General features: G+C 36.7%; 1 protein-coding gene across 3 annotated transcripts in view; it reads left to right on the top strand.

Annotated features, from left to right (window-relative positions):
- The window catches only part of C17H4orf33 (chromosome 17 C4orf33 homolog), a 90541-nt gene that overhangs the window by 59494 nt on the left and 8550 nt on the right, over positions 1-22497 (top strand). The window contains exon 5 of one of the 3 annotated variants that reach the window (XM_060401020.1): positions 11480-11528. The exons of the other annotated variants lie outside the window; for them this stretch is intronic. Coding sequence (XP_060257003.1) covers positions 11480-11528 — 49 coding nt within the window. The remainder of the gene's footprint in view (positions 1-11479; positions 11529-22497) is intronic. 3 annotated transcript variants of the gene reach the window in all.

The raw sequence follows: 22497 nt of genomic DNA, 5'->3' as shown, positions 1-22497 counted from the left end.
AAGTTAGAAGCACTAAAGTAGATAGACTAACCACATTGTGAAACTAGTCTCACAGGTCTCAAAATTATAGAGAGCTTCTGGTGTACTTATGATACCCAATTTTTTAGGGTATTTATAACTCTAATTCAACTCTGCTAAGTAACTTCTGTATACACACACACCCCTTACACTTTATAGACTTCATCTTTATTTAACAAGCAAAGTTTAGAAGATAATTTCCTAATGAGATGAGTTCTGAAGTACTGAGTTCCAAAGTATCTGTTTCAAACTTTTAAAATTTAAAGCCATCTATTTAACTCCATCCAGGGCATTACCATTTCTACACAAAGTCTATGCAAGAGTATAGGAATTCTTCTGGCCCTTACTATACTGGACAAACAATGTTGATATCTGTAAAGATGCTCAGTCAAGCAGTATGGTTTAAGAGATGCATTACATGGAGATAACTTTAAAGAAAGAAAGAAAGAATTCTTTAGATAGTCATTTTGGATTGTAAAATACAATTTTACTACACTTAAAAAACACTTAACCACATTCAGTCTATTTAAATAACTTCACATTCTGCCTGGTAAAAAGGCTATACTGGATTTTTTCTATGACAGCCAGTCATCTAAGGATGTACTTCAACTCCTCAGAGTAACCTCATCCACAGATTTTTCTCTCTTTCTTTTGGTAAAAGTTGTTCCTTAACGTGCTTATTCATGTTTGTTCTCTTATCTCAAGTCTTGTTTTATGATTTTCTTAGTTGTAACAAGTTAGCAAATTCAGTTAGGATTGGCTGAGTCACTGAACCTGTAATTTTTTTTTAATCACATTTTGTGTGTCTTTCTCATTTGATAATAAAAAGAAAGCATATACATTAAACACTCTTAGGAAATAATATAAAGCACATATACAAATAAAAATCAACTGTAATACTGCTACCCAGGTGAAGTCACTGTTCACCTTTGGATGTATATAATCAGATATATAAGTAGCTAAATATTACCAGCAGGTTGGTTTTTTTTGTTTGTTTGTTTTTGCTTTGAGGATTTTTGCTTATAGTGTATTTTTATAATTTTGAATTTAACTGTTTATATTCAGAATGCTTCTCATAGTCACAGTGCATGCCTGGCCTTCTAAATATTTGAGCATGATTTCTCTAGAGTCATACTGCATAATTTTTTTTTTTGGAGCATATTATCATCTTGTCATAGAAAATCAGCAGAAGCAAACAGCATTAGGTTCTTTCTGTCTCAAGTCCCATACTCCCAGTCAGGTAATTTGCTCGCCATTGCTTCCTTTTGCTTAGAGGAAAATGGGCAAGCAGTAGAGGGAACCTACTCTACTAGATGGAACCTGCCATGCGACTCTTGGCTTTAGCATCACTAACATTGCTAAAATGCTTCATCAGTTTGGATGTGTGCACCTTTTCTTTTGTGCATCTGATGGGCAGTTCTGATCCTTATTTTTTTCACTGAAGCAAAGTGTGAGATGATGAAATAAGCCAATCAATGAGGCATTTTAAAGAACTGTCTTGCTGTTTCCAAGTCATGCTGGTGAAACCTAAGATCTGCCAATTGCCACATCAGTTGTTATCGACAATAACAGCAACAATAATGACTAACAAAACTATAATGCTTAAGTTGTGTCAGATGCTATCCTGAGTACTTTTCCCATGTTAAATCCTTTAGCCCTACCATAATCCATTTTACAGGTGAGGAAAGTGAAAGTGAAAGTTGCTCAGTCATGTCCGACTCTTTGTGATCCCATGGACTATAGTCTGTGGAATTCTCCAGGCCAGAATACTGGAGTGGGTAGCCTTTCCTTTCCCAGAGGATCTTCCCAACCCAGGGATTGAACCCAGGTCTCCCGCATTGCAGGCAGATTCTTTACCAACGGAGCCACAAAGGAAGCCATATATCTATTGAATAACTTGACCAAGGTTTCACAGCTAGTCAGTAACAGAGGCTAAACTTGAATCTGAACAGTCTGATTTTAAAGTCCATGCTCTTTAATCTCGATGCTGCTTCTGTTGATAACTTAAAAATTAAATTAACTTGAGTTGCTAAGATAATTTCTTCAAAATGACTCACTTATTTTCTTCACTCTTATTGTGTGGATATTTGCATCTCAGCGAGAATAGTTCAATGAGTGAAACCGATATGTTTTGCAGTTTTAATCATATAAATGCATAAAATATTAAAAACAGTAAGCCAAAAAAAATTGTGTCCAAAGTTGAAAATCTTGAGTATTTATAAGACTTTATATATTTTGATTCACAATTTATACTGTGCCTGTAGATATTCTGTGACTAAGTAAATTGAAAGTCTCCTGTTCAGCAAAATTCTTTTATGTATAACTGAAAGAAATACAACTCAAGGAAATTTGAGCAGAAAGAATTGTTGACTCAGATACTTCAAAAGATCAAAGGTGAACTAGCTGGCATGCTTCAGTTTGCCTCAATTCAAAGATTAGAGTGATGTCAAAGAGTATTTCTCTCTTGCTGTTTTCTCTTCTTACACCTTCATGTCCTACCCACCACCAGCCCTTTCCATTCATCTCAAAATCCCTTCCACATCTATGTGTATCTGTCTCACTCTTTCATCTTGTAGAGAGGGGTTTCCTTTATGAGATGGTGCTGAGGGAGGTGACTCAGGCAGTTGAAAATTTGCAGCAGTCCTAACTTGGCCAACTTAAAGGAAACAGGTTTCTTCTTCTTGCTTCTGTCTGCAAAGAGGCTGTGATGCTGTCATTGCCAGCCCTGCTGGGACCACATAATTCAAGGTGTAAGGAATCGTTCTTCAAAAGCAGAGAAAGTTCTGGGGGAAGTGGAGAAGGAAAATCTCGCAGAGTTGATTGGTGATCGTTTTATCTACACATCTCCAGCAAGTCATTATACAGTCCTCAAATATAAATCCTTATGGGTTATTCAAATTATTCATGTTTTCTTTCTTTTTTTCTCCACCTGGAACACTACCTTTTGGAAAATTTTCTGGAGTGCTGAATGGAGAAACAAATATACATAAGCTACTGTGTCATGTATCATGAACTACTAAAGTATGTTGTTGGGAGATAAGATTGAAATTATTAGCATTTTCTTCTGTTGAAAGAATATGTCTTATGTAGTCCCAAGATTAATTTAAAAAAATCAAGAATCACTTTGGATTTTCAAGTTTTTATGTGTTAAGACTTCTCTGAATTTTTTTAAACAGGTATGCTTCATTAACTTACCACACTTATTGCCACTTTAAAGATTTTATTATTCAGATTATATAAAGGTAGCCATTTTACTCTAAGTAGTTATTGCCTATATTGTCTTTGTAAGGCAGCATCTTGGAAGGAGCTAGATTGCTTCATTTAATCTTAATATAGCACTCATCCATGTAGTTTATATTTCTTGAAATAAAAGTCTATAATAAAGAAAATGAAAATTTTTACTATAAAAATGTCTTTATTGCTGATTAATTTATTTAAAAACACTTTTTTCTTAATACCTACTGTGTTTCAGGCATTGTTTTAGGCACTGGGGATACAGTTATGAAAAAATAGGCAAATCTTTCCTCACAGGATGTTTATTCAATGAATCATAGTACATAGGTTATAATATGAATGGTTGTATTGTTGACATCATTTTATAGGTACTGTGAACAGTAGCCACAGGACTGGGAAAAGTCAATTTTCATTCCATTCCTAAAGAAGAGCAATGCCAAAGAAGGTTCAAACAACCATACAATTGAACTCATTTCACAATGCTAGCAAGGTTAACTCAAAATCTTTCAAGCTAGGCTTTAGCAATCCATGATCCAAGAACTTCCAGATGTACAAGCTGGATGTCAAAGAGGCAAAGGAGTCAAAGATCAAATTTCAAACGTTCTTTAGATCATGGAGAAAGCAAGAGAGTTCCAGAAAAACATCTACTTCTGCTTCATTGACTATGCTAAAGCCTTTGACTATGTGGATTACAACAAACCATGGAAGATTCTTTAAGAGATGGGCATACCAGACCACCTTACCTGTCTCTTGAGAAACTGGTATTTGAGTCAAGAAGCAACAGTTAGAAATGGACATGGAACAACTCATTGGTTTAAATTGGGTAAGGCATATGACAAAGCTGTATATTGTTACCGTGCTTATTTAACTTCTGTGCAGAGAACATCATGGGAAATGCTAGACTGAGTGAATCACAAGCTGGAATCAAGTTTTCTGGGAGAAGTATCAACAACTTCAGATATGCAGATGATACCAGTCTAATGGCAGAAAGTGAAGAGGAACTAAAGAATTCTTGATGAGGGTGAAAGAGGAGACTAAAAAAGCTGGCTAGAAAGCCAACACTCAAAAAAATAAGATTGTAGCATGTGGTCCCATCACTTCATGGAAAATAGAAGGGGGAAAGTGAAAGCAGTGACAGATTTTCTTTTCCTGAGCTCCAAAATCACTGCAGATGGTGACTGCAGCCATGAAATTAAGAGACACGTGCTCCTTGGAAGAAAAGCTATGATAAACCTAGACAGCATATTAAAAAGCAGAGACATCATTTTGCCAATGAAGGCCCATATAGTCAAATCTATGTTTTATCCAGTAGTCATATATAAATGTGAGAGTTGTAACATAAAGAAGGCTGAGCACCAAAGAATTGATGCTTTTGAACTGTGGTGCTGGAGAAGACTCTTGAGAGTCCCTTGGACTGCAAGGAGTTCAAACCAGTCAATCTTAAAGGAAATCAATTTGGAATATTCATTGGAAGGACTGATGCTGAAGCTTAAGCGCTAATACTTTGACCACGTGATGAAAAGAGCTGACCCATTGGAAAAAACCCTGACGCTGGGAAAGACTGAAGGCAAAGGAGAAGGGGGTGGCAGAGGATGAGATGGTTAGAGAGCATCACCGACTCAATGGATGTGAATCTGAGCAAACTTCAGGAGATAGTGGAGGACAAAGGAGCCTGGCATGCTGCAGTCCATGAGGTCACAAAGAGTCAGACATGACTTAGTGACTGAACAACAACAAATGTGATCAACTTATAAATAACATTTGTTGAGAAATTCTCATATGCTAGGCTTTGTTAATCATGTACATATTACCTTATTGTCTTCACCTGGGCGGGAAGTATTATCATCAATGAGAACTAACTCATTGGAAAAGACCCTGATGCTAGGACAGATTGAAGGTAGGACGATAAATGGGTGACAGAGGATGAGATCGTTGGGTGGCATCACTGACTACATGGACATGAGTTTGAGCAAGCTCTGGGAGTTGGTGATGGACAGGGAAGCCTGGTTTCCTGCAGTCCATGGGGTCGCAGAGTCAGAAACGACTGAGCAACTGAACTGATGTGAAATTTGGTATTGCATAAAAATGATAACTAAAGGAAATATTCTCTAGTTACTCAGATGTATTTCCCAGTAATCTTCATTGGTTCTGAAAGCTGCCTTTTTATTTCCTCTTCCTTTTCTTTTCCTCATTCTCTCTGGCCATTTTGTCCTGCCTCCTACTTTCTCTTCCTTGTCCCAACTTTTCTTTTCCTGTCTTGCATAGAATTGTAGAATATTGGGGCTGGAAGAAACTTTGAGGGACATCTATTTAAAAGTTTTATTCAGTTTTGAAATCTCTTTCACCTTGTTGTTGGAGCAAAGATTTTTGTCTAGGCTTTGATAGAAAAGATATAGTATTTGAAGGACAGTAGCCTCTAAAGACTGCCATAGTTAGAAAGTAATTTTCCATATTTAGTTGAAACTCATTTTATATACTTGCTAGATGCTGTTCCCATTTTTGCCTTTTAGATAAACAAAAGCAAGTTTTATTTCTCATCTATGTGAGAAGTTGGGCAAAAACCTAATCACAGGGCTGCATCTAGCTGCAAAGGAGGCTGGAAAATGTCACCTCTAGCCAGGCAATCACAGTCCAGCTAAACGCTATGGTATCTATTTTTAAAATATAGCAAGAGAGAATAGATATTAATGGATAGTTAGCAGTCATGCTGCATGTGTGAAACATAGACATCATGTTCTGTGTTCTCTGATGTGATGGTCATTAGATATGGCCACTAGAGGAGACCCAGGAGAAGTTCAGAAAAATAAAGTTTCTCATACTTATTGGTCCTAGAAACAGAAGACATGGCATACCACGAAGAGCAACATGGGAAAGCACTGGCATGGGTCAGCAGCCAGAAGGGGTGGGTGGTGGGTGTTGTAGATTGGGATTTCCTGAGAAAAAGTCAAGGCAGGGTAGTGTAAACAGGTCAGGTTTGGCTAGTTTGGAAAACTTTTCCAGGCTGTAAGCTATAAGGGTGGTCCCTGATTGCCTGATACCTGGCCCTGGGATGATTAAAGCAGAGGAATACTGCCTCCTGGGTGGTGTGGCCAGACAGAGAGAGCGAAGTCTCTGGATTGATTACTTTACATATCAAAGGCAAGCTGGGAGCAAAATGAGGTATTATTACCTCATACCTGTTAGAATGGTTGTTATCAAAAAAGACTAGAAATAACAAGTGTTGGCAAGGATATGGAGAAAAAGGAACCCTTGTGTACTTGTAGTGAGAATGTAAATTGGTACAGCTACTTTAAAAACCAGTATGGAAATTTCTCAAAAATTTAAAAGTGAAACTACTATATGACTTAACAATTCCACTTCCACTTCTGGGTATTTATCTGAAGGAAATGAATAAAACTGATTTGAAAAAAATTCTGCACATGCATGTATGTGTATGTCCCCATGTTCATTGCCACATTACGGTAGCCAAGACATGGAAGCAATCTAAATGTCCACTGATGGATGAAAGAAGGTGTGGTATATATCTACAATGGAATGTTATTTAGTCATAAAAAGAATGAAATCTTACCATGAATGGACCTTGAGGACATTATGCTAAGTGTAATGAGTCAGGCAGTGAAAGACAAATACCTGATGATAAAATATTGACCTATCTATCTATCTAGATGGAAAGATGGAGAGAGAGAGAGAGAGAGATAATACAGAAAACAGATTGGTGGTCTCCAGAGGTGGAGAGTAGGTGAGGTGGATGAAATGGATGAACTGTTTTTTTTTTTTTAAGTTCAAATAAATTGAATGTTTTTTTTTAATGAAGAAAAAGAACAAAATCATATTAAGATGCACTTTTGTATTTATTTTCTAAAAAGTGTGAATTCATATGCCTTAGATTGTTTGTAGAGTGTCAGTGAAGTGGTGGAGAAATGTATAAAGCATATACAATTTTAAAGAAAACATTATTTTTACCAGTCACTATAAATGATTTCTGCTGGTCTTCCAGGTATCTCAGCGGTAAAGAATCTACCTTCAATGCAGGAGACATGTGTTGGATCTCTAGGTTAGGAAGATCCCCTGGAGAAGGAAATGGCAGCCCACTCCAGTATTCCTGTCTGGGAAATCCCATAGACAGAGGAGCCTGGCAAACTACAATCCTCGGGGTAGCAAAAGAATCAGAAATGACTTAGCAACTAAGCAACAACAACAAATAAATGATTTCTTAAAAATATAAATAGTACACAACACTATAAGAATTAAATATGTAGGCCAAATAGTGCTAAATTGAGTGTCTTTCTTTTTTGTCCATTATTAAAAGTGAGCAAGTAAAATTTAAAGAAATTAAGTATTAAAATTCTTCAATTTAATTTGTTTATGTTACAATGTTGAATACAAAAAATCTAGTTTTAATTTCTAATTTTAAAGACATCATTACCAAGAACCTGAATTCTTAAAAGATACTTCTAAGATATTCATTCCTTAACATTGTTGATGAGGCAGTTTCTCTTTTTACCTTGTAAACATGACATTAGGCAAGTATGTACTTAATTCATACTTTGGTTAAAATGCACACATCAGTGGAGAAATAACTCCAGAAAGAATGAAGGGATGGAGCCAAAGCAAAAACAATACCCAGTTGTGGATGTGACTGGTGATAGAAGCAAGATCTGATGCTGTAAAGAGCAATATTGCATAGGAACCTGGAATGTCAGGTCCATGAATCAAGGCAAATTGGAAGTGGTCAAACAAGAGTTGGCAAGGGTGAATATCGACATTCTAGGAATCAGCGAACTAAAATGGACTGGAATGGGTGAATTTAACTCAGATGACCATTGTATCTACTACTGTGGGCAGGAATCCCTCAGAAGAAATGGAGTAGCCATCATGGTCAACAAAAGAGTCTGAAATGCAGTACTTGGATGCAATCTCAAAAACGACAGAATGATCTCTGTTCGTCTCCAAGGCAAACCATTCAATATCACAGTTATCCAAGTCTATGCCCCAACCAGTAATGGTGAAGAAGCTGAAGTTGAACGGTTGTATGAAAACCTACAAGACCTTTTAGAACTAACACCCAAAAAAGATGTCCTTTTCATGATAGGGGACTGGAATGCAAAAGTAGGAAGTCAAGAAACACCTGGAGTAACAGGCAAATTTGGACTTGGAATGCAGAATGAAGCAGGGCAAAGACTAATAGAGTTTTGACAAGAAAATGCACTGGTCATAGCAAACACCCTCTTCCAACAACACAAAAGAAGGCTCTACACATGGACATCACCAGATGGTCAACACTGAAATCAGACTGATTATATTCTATGCAGCCAAAGATGGAGAAGCTCTATACAGTCAGCAAAAACAAGACCAGGAGCTGACTGTGGCTCAGATCATGAACTCCTTATTACCAAATTCAGACTCAAATTGAAGAAAGTAGGGAAAACCGCTAGACCATTCAGGTATGACCTAAATCAAATCCCTTATGATTATACAGTGGAAGTGAGAAATAGACTGAAGGGTCTAGATCTGATAGATAGAGTGCCTGATGAACTATGGAATGAGGTTCGTGACATTGTACAGGAGACAGGGATCAAGACGATCTCCATGGAAAAGGAATGCAAAAAAGCAAAATGGCTGTCTGGGGAGGCCTTACAAATAGCTGTGAAAAGAAGAGAAGCGAAAAGCAAAGGAGAACAGGAAAGATATAAGCATCTGAATGCAGAGTTCCAAAGAATAGCAAGAAGAGATAAGAAAGCCTTCTTCAGCAATCAATGCAAAGAAATAGAGGAAAAGAACAGAATGGGAAAGACTAGAGGTCTCTTCAAGAAAATTAGAGATACCAAGGGAACATTTCATGCAAAGATGGGCTCGATAAAGGACAGAAATGGTATGGACCTAACAGAAGCAGAAGATATTAAGAAGAGGTGGCAAGAATATATGGAAGAACTGTACAAAAAGATCTTCACAACCCCGATAATCATGATGATGTGATCACTAATCTAGAGCCAGACATCTTGGAAAGTGAAGTCAAGAGGGCCTTAGAAAGCATCACTATGAACAAAGCTAGTGGAGGTGATGGAATTCCAGTGGAGCTGTTTCAAATCCTGAAAGATGATGCTGTGAAAGTGCTGCACTCAATATGCCAGCAAATTTGGAATACTCAGCAGTGGCCACAGGACTGGAAAAGGTCAGTTTTCATTCCAATTCCAAAGAAAGGCAATGCCAAAGAATGCTCAAACTTCCGCACAATTGCACTCATTTCACATGCAAGTAAAGTAATGCTCAAAATTCTCCAAGCCAGGCTTCAGCAATACGTGAACTGTGAACTCCCTGATGTTCAAGCTGGTTTTAGAAAAGGCAGAGGAACCAGAGATCAAATTGCCAACATCCTCTGGATCATGGAAAAAGCAAGAGAGTTCGAGAAAAACATCTATTTCTGCTTTATTGACTATGCCAAAGCGTTTGACTGTGTGGATCACAAGAAACTGTGGAAAATTCTGAAAGAGATGGGAATACCAGATCACCTAACCTGCCTCTTGAGAAATCTGTATGCAGGTGAGGAAGCAACAGTTAGAACTGGACATGGAACCACAGACTGGTTCCAAATAGGAAAAGGAGTACATCAAGGCTGTATATTGTCACTCTGCTTATTTAATTTCTATGCAGAGTACATCATGAGAAACGTTGGACTGGAAGGAACACAAGCTGGAATCAAGATTGCCAGGAGAAATATCAGTAACCTCAGATATGCAGATGACACCACCCTTATGGCAGAAAGTGAAGAGGAACTAAAAAGCCTCTTGATGAAAGTGAAAGAGGAGAGTGAAAAAATTGGCTTACAGCTCAACATTCAGAAAACGAAGATCATGGCACCCGGTCCTATCACTTCATGGGAAATAGATGGGGAAACAGTGGAAACAGTGTCAGACTTTATTTTTGGGGGCTCCAAAATCACAGCAGATGGTGACTGCAGCCATGAAATTAAAAGACGCTTACTCCTTGGAAGAAAAGTTATGACCAACCTAGATAGTATATTTAAAAGCAGAGACGTTACTTTGCCAACAAAGGTCTGTCTAGTCAAGGCTGTGGTTTTTCCTGTGGTCATGTATGGCTGTGAGAGTTGGACTGTGAAGAAGGCTGAGCGCCGAAGAATTGATGCTTTTGTACTGTGGTGTTGGAGAGGACTCTTGAGAGTCCCTTGGACTGCAAGGGGATCCAATCAGTCCATTCTGAAGGAGATCAGCCCTGGGATTTCTTTGGAAGGAATGATGCTAAAGCTGAAGCTCTGGTACTTTGGCCACCTCATGCGAAGAGTTGACTCATTGGAAAAGACTCTGATGCTGGGAGGGATTGGGGGCAGGAGGAGAAGGGGACGACCGAGGATGAGATGGTTGGATGGCATCACTGACTCGATGGTCGTGAGTGTGAGTGAACTCCGGGAGATGGTGATGGACAGGGAGGCCTGGCGTGCTGCGATTCATGGTGTTGCAAAGAGTCGGACACAATTGAGCGACTGAACTGAACTGAACCTGTATGAAAGGTAGTAAATAAACTGAGGCCAAACTGATCCTGATGCTTTGCCATATCTGACTGTTTTGTGAGCAGAACACTTTAGCATATTTTGAACAGTGTGTTAAACATTATTAACATGAAGTTATATAGTGTTAGTCGTTCAGTTGTCCGACTCTGTGACCCCACTGACTGTAGCCCACCAGGCTCCCATATCCATGGAATTCTCCAGGCAAGAATACTGGAGTGGGTAGTCATTCCCTTCTCCAAGGGATCTTCCTGATCCAGGAATCAAACCTGGGTCTCTTGCATTGCAGGTAGATTCTTTACCATCTGAGCCACCAGGGAAGCCCAGAATCTATATAACTGGTCCTGAAATTAATATTCTTTTACCTGACAATTACTCAATTAATAGAAACAGCTGAAAATTTAGGTGAAGTTTAGAGTGATGGCCATGTTTAGCATACTTTCAATAGCAGGTTGAAGAAATTTATGAAGCCTACACAAATGGAGAAAGAGAAACCTCTTTAAACTGTGTAAATGTTAAGGGTTCTGGTTCCTACTGTCACTCATTTTTAGCTTTAGTCTATTAAGTAGCCTGCAGTTTTCTGAGAATGATATACCGGAAAATATAGGTAAAAAATTAAAATTGGATGACATTTTAACTTCAAAATGCCTGAACTGTCAGCCTAATTTCAACTCTATCATTATGATTCTCTTTTTGTTTGCTTAGGCAAAGACAGCACCTGGTCCTACTGCTTTCCAACAATGATGCATTTGCAGTGAGTACTACAAATCTTTGCTCAATCAAATCAGCCTTTGTTTTTACAGTGACTATATTTTAAAATGTAGGATTAAATGACTTTGAAGATTAGAATATTTATATATTTCATGTTTAACTTTTATTTTTTTCTCAAAGTTAGGTGAAGAGGAGACAAATGAGTTTGGAGGTTGAGTAGGGCTGAAGTCTATGAGGCTAATGTTTGTGTGTGTCTGTATATATGTATATACATGTGTATATGTGTGTGTGTATGTATATGTATGTATATATTATGTCATATCACTGGTGTGGCTGGTTTATGGGTGGATAATTAATATGGATCAGTAATTGTTATTTTATGTGTGCTCTTGCACATTGGATTTAATAGTGATCACTACTCTTCTGGGATTAAAGCTTCTACTCAGTTCTCTAAAAAGGAGCAGCAGAGAATACTGTGTGTTTAATTAGAAAATTTTCTGTAAACTGAAGACACATTTGAATGAAGAAGGAGAAATTTTTTTAAGTGAATAAATTTCAAAATAACTGAAAACTACAGAAAATGATGACACCTGCCACTGAGATTTAACATTTCCCATGTAGATTTGACACATATTAAAAATAAATCCTTATAGACACAGCTGATACCCGTCTCTTATCCCTTACCCTTCTTTCCCTCTTTTCTTCTTCCTATCTTTTTCAGTTTTTTTTGACTTTCACTGTTCTCAAGTTGGTCTATATCATTTCCATAGCATTTTCTTGCCTTTTTAAATGTCTGTATCCATAGAAAATCTTTAAAAAATATTTTTAAAAGTTAAAAAAATGGTATATTCTTCTTACTAAATTGTGAAGAGGTGCTAATATGTTTTTGTAAATACAATCTAGGGCAAAAGTCAAATACTTTCCAAATTCATATATTTTGCAGTTTTTCAGTTTTATTCTAATAGATAATATCAGTATGTTCCTCAATTGATGAACAATGAAGTGATTTCTCTTCATTTTTTAAAAGCAATTATATCAATAAAATAATTATTTGTAAAATGCACATAATTCAAAAATCTACTGAAAGGCTTATAGGACTAAATACAATATACCTTTGATCCATTATTTCTCACCAGTCTTATTCCATTGGCAACTGCTTTCAGGAGTTTTAGCTCCTTTTCTTGTTTTCATATTTAAAATACTCGGTGTGTGTTTTGGTAATTCTTTTGAATCATTAAGAAAAGACACAATAGATAATGTATCTCTTTTTTTCTCTAATAGAAACACATTCAGACATAAGCTTTTTGTTGTCAAAGATATCTGAGTCCAAGAGTGTGTGCTAAAAAGGCGAGGATTAGAGGTTTGATGTGTATGTTGGCCAGTTATCCCATGTGGTCCATGACTATATATTACAACCCTAACTCTTGTAAGCTTTTCACCTGTGTATTCTATCGGTTTGAAACTTCAGAAAATGGGGAGGCAAGGAAAAAACCAGAAGCCTGTTGTAAAATTGCTAACAGGGGTAGAAATATGGGACTGAGGAGCTGAAATAATGACCCGTCTATAAAAAGTATAACACACTACTGAGGAATTCTTCTCCAACTCTAGAAACAAAATTCTTAGCAAAGGACTGAATCAGTCCACTGTAGAGACAGTGGTCTTATCACTGGATTTTAGAAAAACTTGCTCACTCTACTGGGTTTTCCTGGTGGCTCAGATGGGAAAGAATCTGCCTTCAATGCAGGAGACCCTGGTTGGTCCCTGGATCAGGAAGATCCCCTGGAGAAGGGAATGGCTACCCACTCCAGTATTCTTGCCTGGAGAATCCCATGGACAAGGAGTCTGGTGGGCTGCAGACCATGGGGTCACAAAAAGTCAGACACAATCAAGTGACTAACACTATTGGGAAGGCTTGTTTTACTTTGTTATTTAAATTTTGGAGCAAGTGGAAATAAAAAATGATTCAAGATCTATTGTTTAAGAAAAAGTCATCGGAGACTTTTTGAATTAGAGGACATTTGCATTATTGATCTTACATTGTAAAATATTTCCAGGATTGTTATTTAAACAATAGTTAGTAGCAAAATTTATACTCAGTTCAGTTCAGTCGCTCAGTCATGTCCAACTCTTTGCGACCCCATGAATCGCAGCATGCCAGGCCTCCCTGTCCATCACCAACTCCCAGAATTTACCCAAACTCACGTCCATCGAGTCGGTGATGCCATCCAGCCATCTCATCCTCTGTTGTCCCCTTCTCTTCCTGCCCGCAATCCCTCCCAGCATCTGAGTCTTTTCCAGTGAGTCACTCTTTGCATCAGGTGGCCAAAGTATTGGTTCAGCTTTAGCATCAGTCCTTCCAATGAAAGCCCAGGACTGATCTCCTTTAGAATGGACTGGTTGTATCTCCTTGCTGTCCAAGGGACTCTCAAGAGTCTTCTCCAACACCACAGTTCAAAAGCATCAATTCTTTGGTGCTCAGCTTTCTTCACAGTCCAACTCTCACATCCATACATGACTATTGGAAAAACCATAGCCTTGACTAGATGGACCTTTGTTAGCAAAGTAATGTCTCTGCTTTTTGGTTAGCAATACTTAAAAAGTTAAGAAGGAAGTAATAATCTTTTTTTAATGGTAAAATAATAATTTATTATCTGTCATTTGTCATTTGTCTCCCTCAGAACCCTGCCCGTATATAGCTTTATGTTATTTAAACAATCTTTTTTTTGTTGTTGTAAGAACAAAGAACATAGGGCCTACTCTCTCAAATTTTTAAGTGTATAATATGTTATTGTTGACTGTAGATACAGTGTGGTACAGCAGACCCCTGGAGCTTATTCATCTTGCTAAACTGAAACTTTATGCTTATTGCTAGTAATTCCCCATTTCTAAATCCCCCAGCACCTGGGTTCTACTCTTTGATCCTATGAAGTTGACTATGTTAGATACCTCGTGTAAATGGAACATTTGTCTTTCTGTGACTGACTTAGCATTATTTCACTTAGCATAATGTCCTCAAGGTTCAAGATATGTTGTCACATATTGCAGACTTTCCTTCTTTTTAAAAGTCTGAGTATTATTTTACTGTATGTGTATATACTACATTTTCTTTATTCATTCATGGAGGAGAATTATCTTAAGAGAAACAGCAAGGCGTACAAAAGAGTGACTTACCTTTTGGATCTTCTTAGATCAGCTCTGTCCAGTAGAAATTTCTGTGATGTTGGGAAATGTTCTGCATACGCTCTGCCCTAAATGGTAGCCACTAGCCACATGACATGTGCCTAGTGCAAATTTTAATTAATTCAGATTTAAGGTTAAATTGCTAGGTATGGCTGATCTCTACCATATTGAACAGTGACGTTCTAGGAAAAGTATCACATAGATAGAGGTATGGCATCTTCTCTTTTCTTTTAAATGTAATTGTGCTTTTTGATCTTTAATGTGTCTGAAAAGATGTGAATATAGCTAACATTCCAGTTGTGAAAGTGGAAAGGAGAAATAAGTTCTAAATGAAGTGTTTTAAAAAAATAATCTATGTGTTGTTTGAGAAATATTTAATACAAAATACGCTGCTGGTTTAACACCCTTAAATTACCTATATATGTGCACATAACTGTACAATATGGTAAAAAATTTGAAACTTTGTATTCATACTGTTATATAATATAAAGATATACTACTAACATAATACCATTAAATTGTGTGTATCTATTCTCATAGGCACATGGTGTGTATTATATCTGATAAAGAATAAAAAAACTAAAATCTAAAAGATGCATCATTAATGAAAATTAAGGAGTAATTTGAAATTTTGGTGATCTTATGCACATTTATATTCTCTATCAATAAAGAAGAATTCAGAGTAATTAGGGTAGAGGTAAAAACAAGGGGGGGGGTGTGACAGAGGGAAAGACCCATGAAACAACTTGGGTCTTCAAGACAGGATGCTGATTGATAAAGTGTGAAGAAAGGATAAAAGGAACAAAACAATCTTGAAATCTATCCTTCTGAGTATTTTGAGTTAGGATGAACCAGAATTGACAGAGGCCTGTTTCACTAATGAGAACTTAATTTTTTTTTTGCTGTTTTCCAAAAATAAAAATGCATTAATTGACCATTGATAGTCTTATAAAATGAGGTAGAATTTTCTACAAGGTAAATGATGCACATTGGAGTCAAATGGACAGGGGTACTAATTCCAGCCAACTCTGTTGCTTCCTTGCTGTGACTTTAGATTAGTGACCTAACCTTTCTGACACTCAGTTTCCTAATCTGTGGGTTGGAGAGAATGAAACAATCACTTCAAAGGCTTTTGGAGATGATGAAATGAAACAATGAATGTCAGGCACTGCATTGAATGTTTAATACGTAGAGTTAAGCCTTCAAATGATATTAACCACTGATGAAAATATTAAAAGGAATATAAATCAGAAGAAATAGCATTGCATGTTCCATGTGTTGCATTTCAAGTATGGTGATGAAAATGTGACTTAGAAAATACTTATGGAAAAGAGATACTATCCAAATACAGATGAATGGAGGTATGGGAAACTCCTGAAGGGAAAGTGTGAAATTTATGAAATTTGAAGTAAGGAGGTTATTTTAAAAAATGTGCAATTTTTATTATAATTTAAAATCTCAGGAGAAAAGTTACTGAAATGGAGAAAATGATGCTTTAAAAAAAGAAGATTTATGGAGTGGGAAGAAAGCCTGAGTTGATGGGAAGTAGAAATGGAGAAAATGCTTATTGTAGAATGCCCAAATGCTTTTAGGCTTTCTGGGAACAAGGCAAAGATAAAATAATCCATCATGATCACTGATCATGGTTCTCCATAAAAGACCGGTTTGAAGGGTTTTTTCATACACTATAATATCCCAGTGATAAAAGAAGAAATTTTTAAGAAGTGACAGGAAATAAAAAATCCATAAGACACATATATACTTTATTATCTACTGTATAAAGAGCTTTTTCCTAATTCTCTCCATAGTGTATGGAGAGAGCTCCTTTTCCTTAAATGTGTTTCTCAGAATCTTGTATTTTGATTTTTATCTATTGAAGCTATCTTGGTCAACAGACTTAATGGAATTTTCTCATTCTTCCCGATTTCTGTGCAGCATGTGACAATAGTGATCCTTTCTTTCTTCTTGAGATTCATTTCAGAGTTCTAGTTCTTTGATTAGTCCTTTGCGATCTTATTGTTTTCTTTTTTCCTGGTCCTCCAAGTATCTCTTCTCTTTGTTTCTGCTGTTAGATCTCGTGTGTTTTACATTCCCCGCTATGACCATCTGATCCTCTTCCACGCCTGCAACCTTAATTTCTATTCATATTTCTCTGCTGCTGCTGCTAAGTCACTTCAGTCGTGCCTGACTCTGTGCGACCCCATAGATGGCAGCCCACCAGGCTCCCCCGTCCCTGGGATTCTCCAGGCAAGAAGGCTGGAGGGGGTTGCCATTTCCTTCTCCAATGCATGAAAGTGAAAAGTGAAAGGGAAGTCGCTCAGTCTTCGCCACCCCATGGACTGCAGCCTACCAGTCTCCTCCATCCATGGGATTTTCCAGGCAAGCGTACTGGAGTGGGGTGCCATTGCCTTCTCCACATATTTCTCTAATATATGTATATCTGTGCCTAACTTTTCTCCAGAGTGCTAGTCCTACATTCCTAGTAAAGCTCACTGTGTGCATGTGGATATCCTGACAGCAAGTCAAAGTTAACATTCCTGAAACTGACTTATCAATTTCCAGGTTTTGGTTGAGCATCTCTACCTAAAATTGCCCCATTATCTTCTAAATCAAGCAGACAGGAAACTTCTGCCATCTTTGTTGCATCTCTCTCGCTTATTATGTACCATTAGTTGCCACGTCTTGTAACTTTGCAGAGTTTTGCTATTTAGCAACTGTGAAGTAGTGTGAATGACTACTGAATGTAATTGCTATGTACTGAACCAAACAGCAAATAGTGACTAGAAGGTCCATTAGAACCCTAAGCATTCCCTGATAGTAGGTCAATCACTTGAGGGGATGAGCATCGGAAATAAAGCTTGGCTGGACCATTAAAGTAGAAAGTTATGGAAGACAGAGAGAGGACAGGGCCACGGTCCAGGAAACTAGGCGTCCACGTAATCTCCAGCCTCTAGACAACTGCAGTGCTTGAGCATGCCTCTCAGAATAAGGTCCTCTGTGTAGCTTTGTTAGAGTTCTCTGGATAGCAGTGTCTCTGTAAATATTTTTGAATAACTTAACAGACTCTCAGTACTATTTGGATATGAATAGGATAAGAGGAAAACATTCAATTAAAAAGTTACAGATATGATTTCTTTAATTTTATCCCACCCCCACTATAAAACATTTGAAAGGAAGTGATTTAAAGAGCAAGCTGGGCCTCGTGAGTGGCCCAAATAACATTAGTGCAGTATTTCATCACCTCCCTATTTTTTTTTTTAATTTTTATTTTTACTGTATTTTACTTTACAATACTGTGTTGGTTTCGCCATACATTGACATGAATCCACCACAGGTGTACATGCGATTCCAAACATGAACCCCCCTCCCACCTCCCTCCCCACAACATCCCTCTGGGTCATCCCCATGCACCAGCCCCAAGCATGCTGTATCCTGCATCAGACATAGACTGGTGATTTGATTCTTACATGATAGTATATATGTTTCAATGCCATTCTCACCTCCCTACTTTTTATAACTAGTGACTGCATTTTGTCAGTTGTTTTCCTAAACCATACTTCCTGGCATCTCAAGGGTACATTTTGGTCACTTGTGTTTTTGAACTGCCTGTCCTTCCCCAATGGGTTGATAACAATATAGAAAGGCCCATTTGTGCAGTGTCTTTTTTGTTGTTGTTGAAGTAAAGCAAATGAATTTTTGCATGTTGCCTTACTGACAAGTTTGCAAATTGCCAATCTTTGCTCTTTTTTCTCCCTCCCAATTTTTCATAGTAGTAATTAAGGACTGTAAATTTCAGTTTATCACTTGTGTTAGGAATAGTAGCATAAATCATAGTAATAGCACCGTTTATTTCAGTAATGCCAGCCTGCCTGCAAATCACTTGTAAATTGGTTCCATGGATGTACCTCTATCAAATTAATCAAAAACCACCTACTTACATTTTCTGAGCTTATTTCAAAGGCCTAGTAACAGTGAAGAAGAAAGACCATTGCTGACCTTTCCATTTTTATTTATTTGTGAATTCTGAACGGCTCGTGCATGTATTTTCATTTTGAATCTTGGCGAACATCTAACTGAGCTTTTTATATAGTGCTTTTTTTTTTTTTTTTTTTAAATCACGGGTTGGGATTTGTGCCCCAAGTAATTTACTTGCCAGATGGTCCTACTGTGGTTTATACATAGTCATAATAATGTTTGATTGGACATAAAATTGTTAACCATTAAAGAATTTGTGAGAAGTAACACTTTTCTGCTAGAAAAAGATTTTCCAATTGAGCATAATTGTTTTCAACTTTGGGAAGCTAGGCAGCAGTCCCTTATGTTTGTCCCCTAGTACCCAAGAAGGTGGTATCAGTGTGTTGTTCTGAATTTGGAGGGAAAAAAAGAATCTTTCCTTATGTGTTTTCCTTATATTCCTGCTTACGCTTTCTGGACAATAGCTAAGACAACTCCAGTCCACATGAGGCTGCCTCCAGTGTACTGTTTACCTAACATGCTGAGTTCTATCCTGGATATGGTGTCTTCTTTGGGAATCTCCTGATGCACATCATTCATGTCCAGCTTACTTCTTATTTATTGATCCTGCCCTAAGAGGAGAAAGAGAAATTTAAATTTAGCAATAGCTTATTCTTACCCAAAGTCAAACATTCTTAGTGGAAAAAATACAGGTTATTTATTTTAATTTTACATTTGGAATTACAAGGATGAGATAAAATCAAATTCTAGGGCTCAGATAATAAAATATAATAATAAGCATGGTCTATAACTTTATATGCATACTTTCCTTCTATTTCTGTTCTGATATATAACTTGGTTTTGAGAAATTATTATCTGTATGCAGATTCAATATTTCAGTGTTTTTTATTGTAGAGTCTAAGGTTAGCATAAGAAATCAAAAATAAGTATAGGGATCTTAACTTTCATAAAGTTTGCTTTTGTATCTAATTTAAAATATAAAGACAAATTTCCTATGAATTCTTATAGTTTTAGTATCTAGTTTTAATCTCCATGTATTTTCCACTCTAGTTTTTCCTGTTAAATAGTCTATATTGAAGATTTCACACTTGGGAAGTTGGAATAATCTTTAAAGCAAATCTACTTGCTATTTTTTTCTCTTCTCCTTGGATGAACATGTAATTGGCAATACTTTGCTTCAAAGAATTTCTTTTATTAGAAAAAGAAGAGAGAGAAGCAACAGATGGCCTTGAATCTTGCTATTTTCTAAAAGAAATTAAATAAATAAATATTTTATTTCTATGTAGTAAAATCAGAAAGCCCAGAGTGAGTTTGATACATTTTGAAATACTGTTAAATAATTCTTTCAATAACTGTTTTATCATTTAGTCCTATGTATGTACATATGCAGTAATTCTCATGGAGAAAAAAATCTTTGGAGAGCAGTGGATTAAAATATCAGAATATTAAGTAGAGATTTTAAAGAGTGACAATTATAATTATTATGAATTCTTTCATGTGTGTGGAAGAAGCTAGTATTGAAAGCATCTGAGAGCATACCCATGAAATAAATATTTGCTATCTGTATATCCATATATTGAAACTATATTTGTAAATTTATTTATAAATATACATGATTAAAGCATATTTTCATTGTCTAGTTTTTTAGTAACCCACTTTGTCATATAAGTGTGAGAGAGAATAAATTAAAATAATTTAGCCACAGGAAATTTTTTTAGCCTGTTAGGTTTACTTTATTTATGAGACTTTAAGATATTTCAGTGTTGTTTCTTAAAGATAAACCCAATAAAATTAAATCTTGAAAGCCATCACATTTAACAATAAACCAGTGATTAACTGATAAGTTCTCAAAGATGGTGAAATAATGATCTTTCCTTCTATTCCTTTCACCTCTATTCTCTTATAAAATAAATCATTTCCAGACTGTCAACAAGCATGAGAAATTTCTAACTAAAGACCTTTCTCTCTCGAAGACACTGAAAAGAGAGGCTTAAAGTGAAAAGTGCCATAACTACAATAGTAAGTGCATTCTACCAAGAATAAATAAAAATTGCAAAGCTTGACAGTGAAGGGAACAGAGGGGAATTCAAGTGACTAAACCTCAAAAAAGGATTATCCTTGTTTGTGAGGAATCTGTTCCAGTAAGAAATCAATCTAGAAACCTCTGCATACAAAAAGAGCTGGGCAGTTTTCTGAGCTGTAGGGAAACTGCCACTGAGACCAGTCATCCTAACTGGACACTGATCTGCCTACAAGTCTTCAGGTTCCAGCAATAGACGTCTGCCTTGGCCTTGACAGTTATTAGGCCTTAGGTCTATTTATTTAGACAGCAGCTGTCCTAAATCAATGACACTCACACAGTGATTAAAATAAATTTGGTACTATATTTTTTTACAGCTCTATTAACTTTACCATTTGACTTTCTGTTTTGTAAAAGGGGGAAAATGAAAATTGAGAACTGTGCGTATACTGTTTAAGTGCATGCCAACCAGATTAAAATCCCATCAGCAGATGCAGAGAAAACTGAACCAAAGTGACAGATTTAACACTGCTGTCTGTTTGTGTGTCAGACAGAGTTAAATGTTTTGCTGAATTCTTCAAATGGTTTGGCTCTGTAGTATCTAGCATAATCAACACTGAAAACTGGAGCCCGATTTCGTCTTGGGAAAAGTCTATGTGCACTTGAGGATCAAGAAAGTTGCTATTGAAAGTGGTATGTTAAAAAAATGGGTTTGATTAATGAAAACAAAGTTGGCTATTTGAATATATTTGTTAGGCAGAAATGAAATCATTAATTCATTTATTTACCAGACTTTCGCTGAGTACTTTTTATGGGTCAGATTCTGTTAGGGGAGGAAGAGACAAAGTCAAATAACATGTAGTCTCTGCTCTTTTGGAGCTTTTGCTACAGTGACATGTATCCACTTTTTCAAAATGTTTTGGTAATTTAATTAATATTGATTGGATTTCTTAAAAATGAGTTTTCTCTGAATTTTTTTTTTGTTTTTTTGGTATATGTTTTCTTTATATCTACTTTAAATATCTCTTCTTCTGCTTTGGAATAAAAATAGAGCAAAACAACAGAACAGAAAATAAAGCAAACACCACCAAGCGATGCTACTACACTGAGAGTCTACAAAGGAAGGAATCCCACTAGCTCGGAAAGGAAGAAAGACTTTTTTCTTCTATATTAAAGACTGTACCTTTTCTTTGAGGATGGTTCTTTATGTTAGAAGTTCATTGATATATAAGTGCCACCTGCAAAATCTGCTGTATTGTTTAATGCCTTTCACATTTTTAGCTGTAGATTTATGCAGTTTTTACAGGCTTCCCAGGTGACTCCCAGTGGTAAAGTGTCTACCTACCGATGCAGGAGATGTGGGTTTGATCCTTGAGTGGAGAAGATCCCCTGGAGGAAGAAATGGCAACCCACTCCAGTATCCATGGCTGGGAAATCCCATGGATGGAGGTGCCTGACAGTCTACAGTTCATAGGGTCGCAAAGGAGTGAGATATGACTCAGTGATTAAACAACAACAATACAGTTTTGTAGCACACTATTATGCAGGTTTAAATAAGAAGAATTTGATGTCTTTATGAGAACCATTACAATCCTTCCCAAATTATAAACACTACCTTTTGAGGAAAGAAAATAGGCTATTAAACTACACTGAAATCATCAATGTCAACTTTCAACTTTGCTGGCTTGGGTTTACCTGTATTTAGTATTATGAGTTCTACTCTGATTGAGCACCCCTGACATCATATATGGGGTTTGTCAAATATGAGGATTCACAGGCTAATTCAGTTATTCAAATAATATTTTGTGAGTATTTACCATGTACATGGTGTTATTCT

The sequence above is a fragment of the Ovis aries genome, chromosome 17 (genome assembly GCF_016772045.2).
Source record: "Ovis aries strain OAR_USU_Benz2616 breed Rambouillet chromosome 17, ARS-UI_Ramb_v3.0, whole genome shotgun sequence".
NCBI lineage: Eukaryota > Metazoa > Chordata > Mammalia > Artiodactyla > Bovidae > Ovis > Ovis aries.
This window is presented reverse-complemented; position numbering and strand designations above follow the sequence as displayed.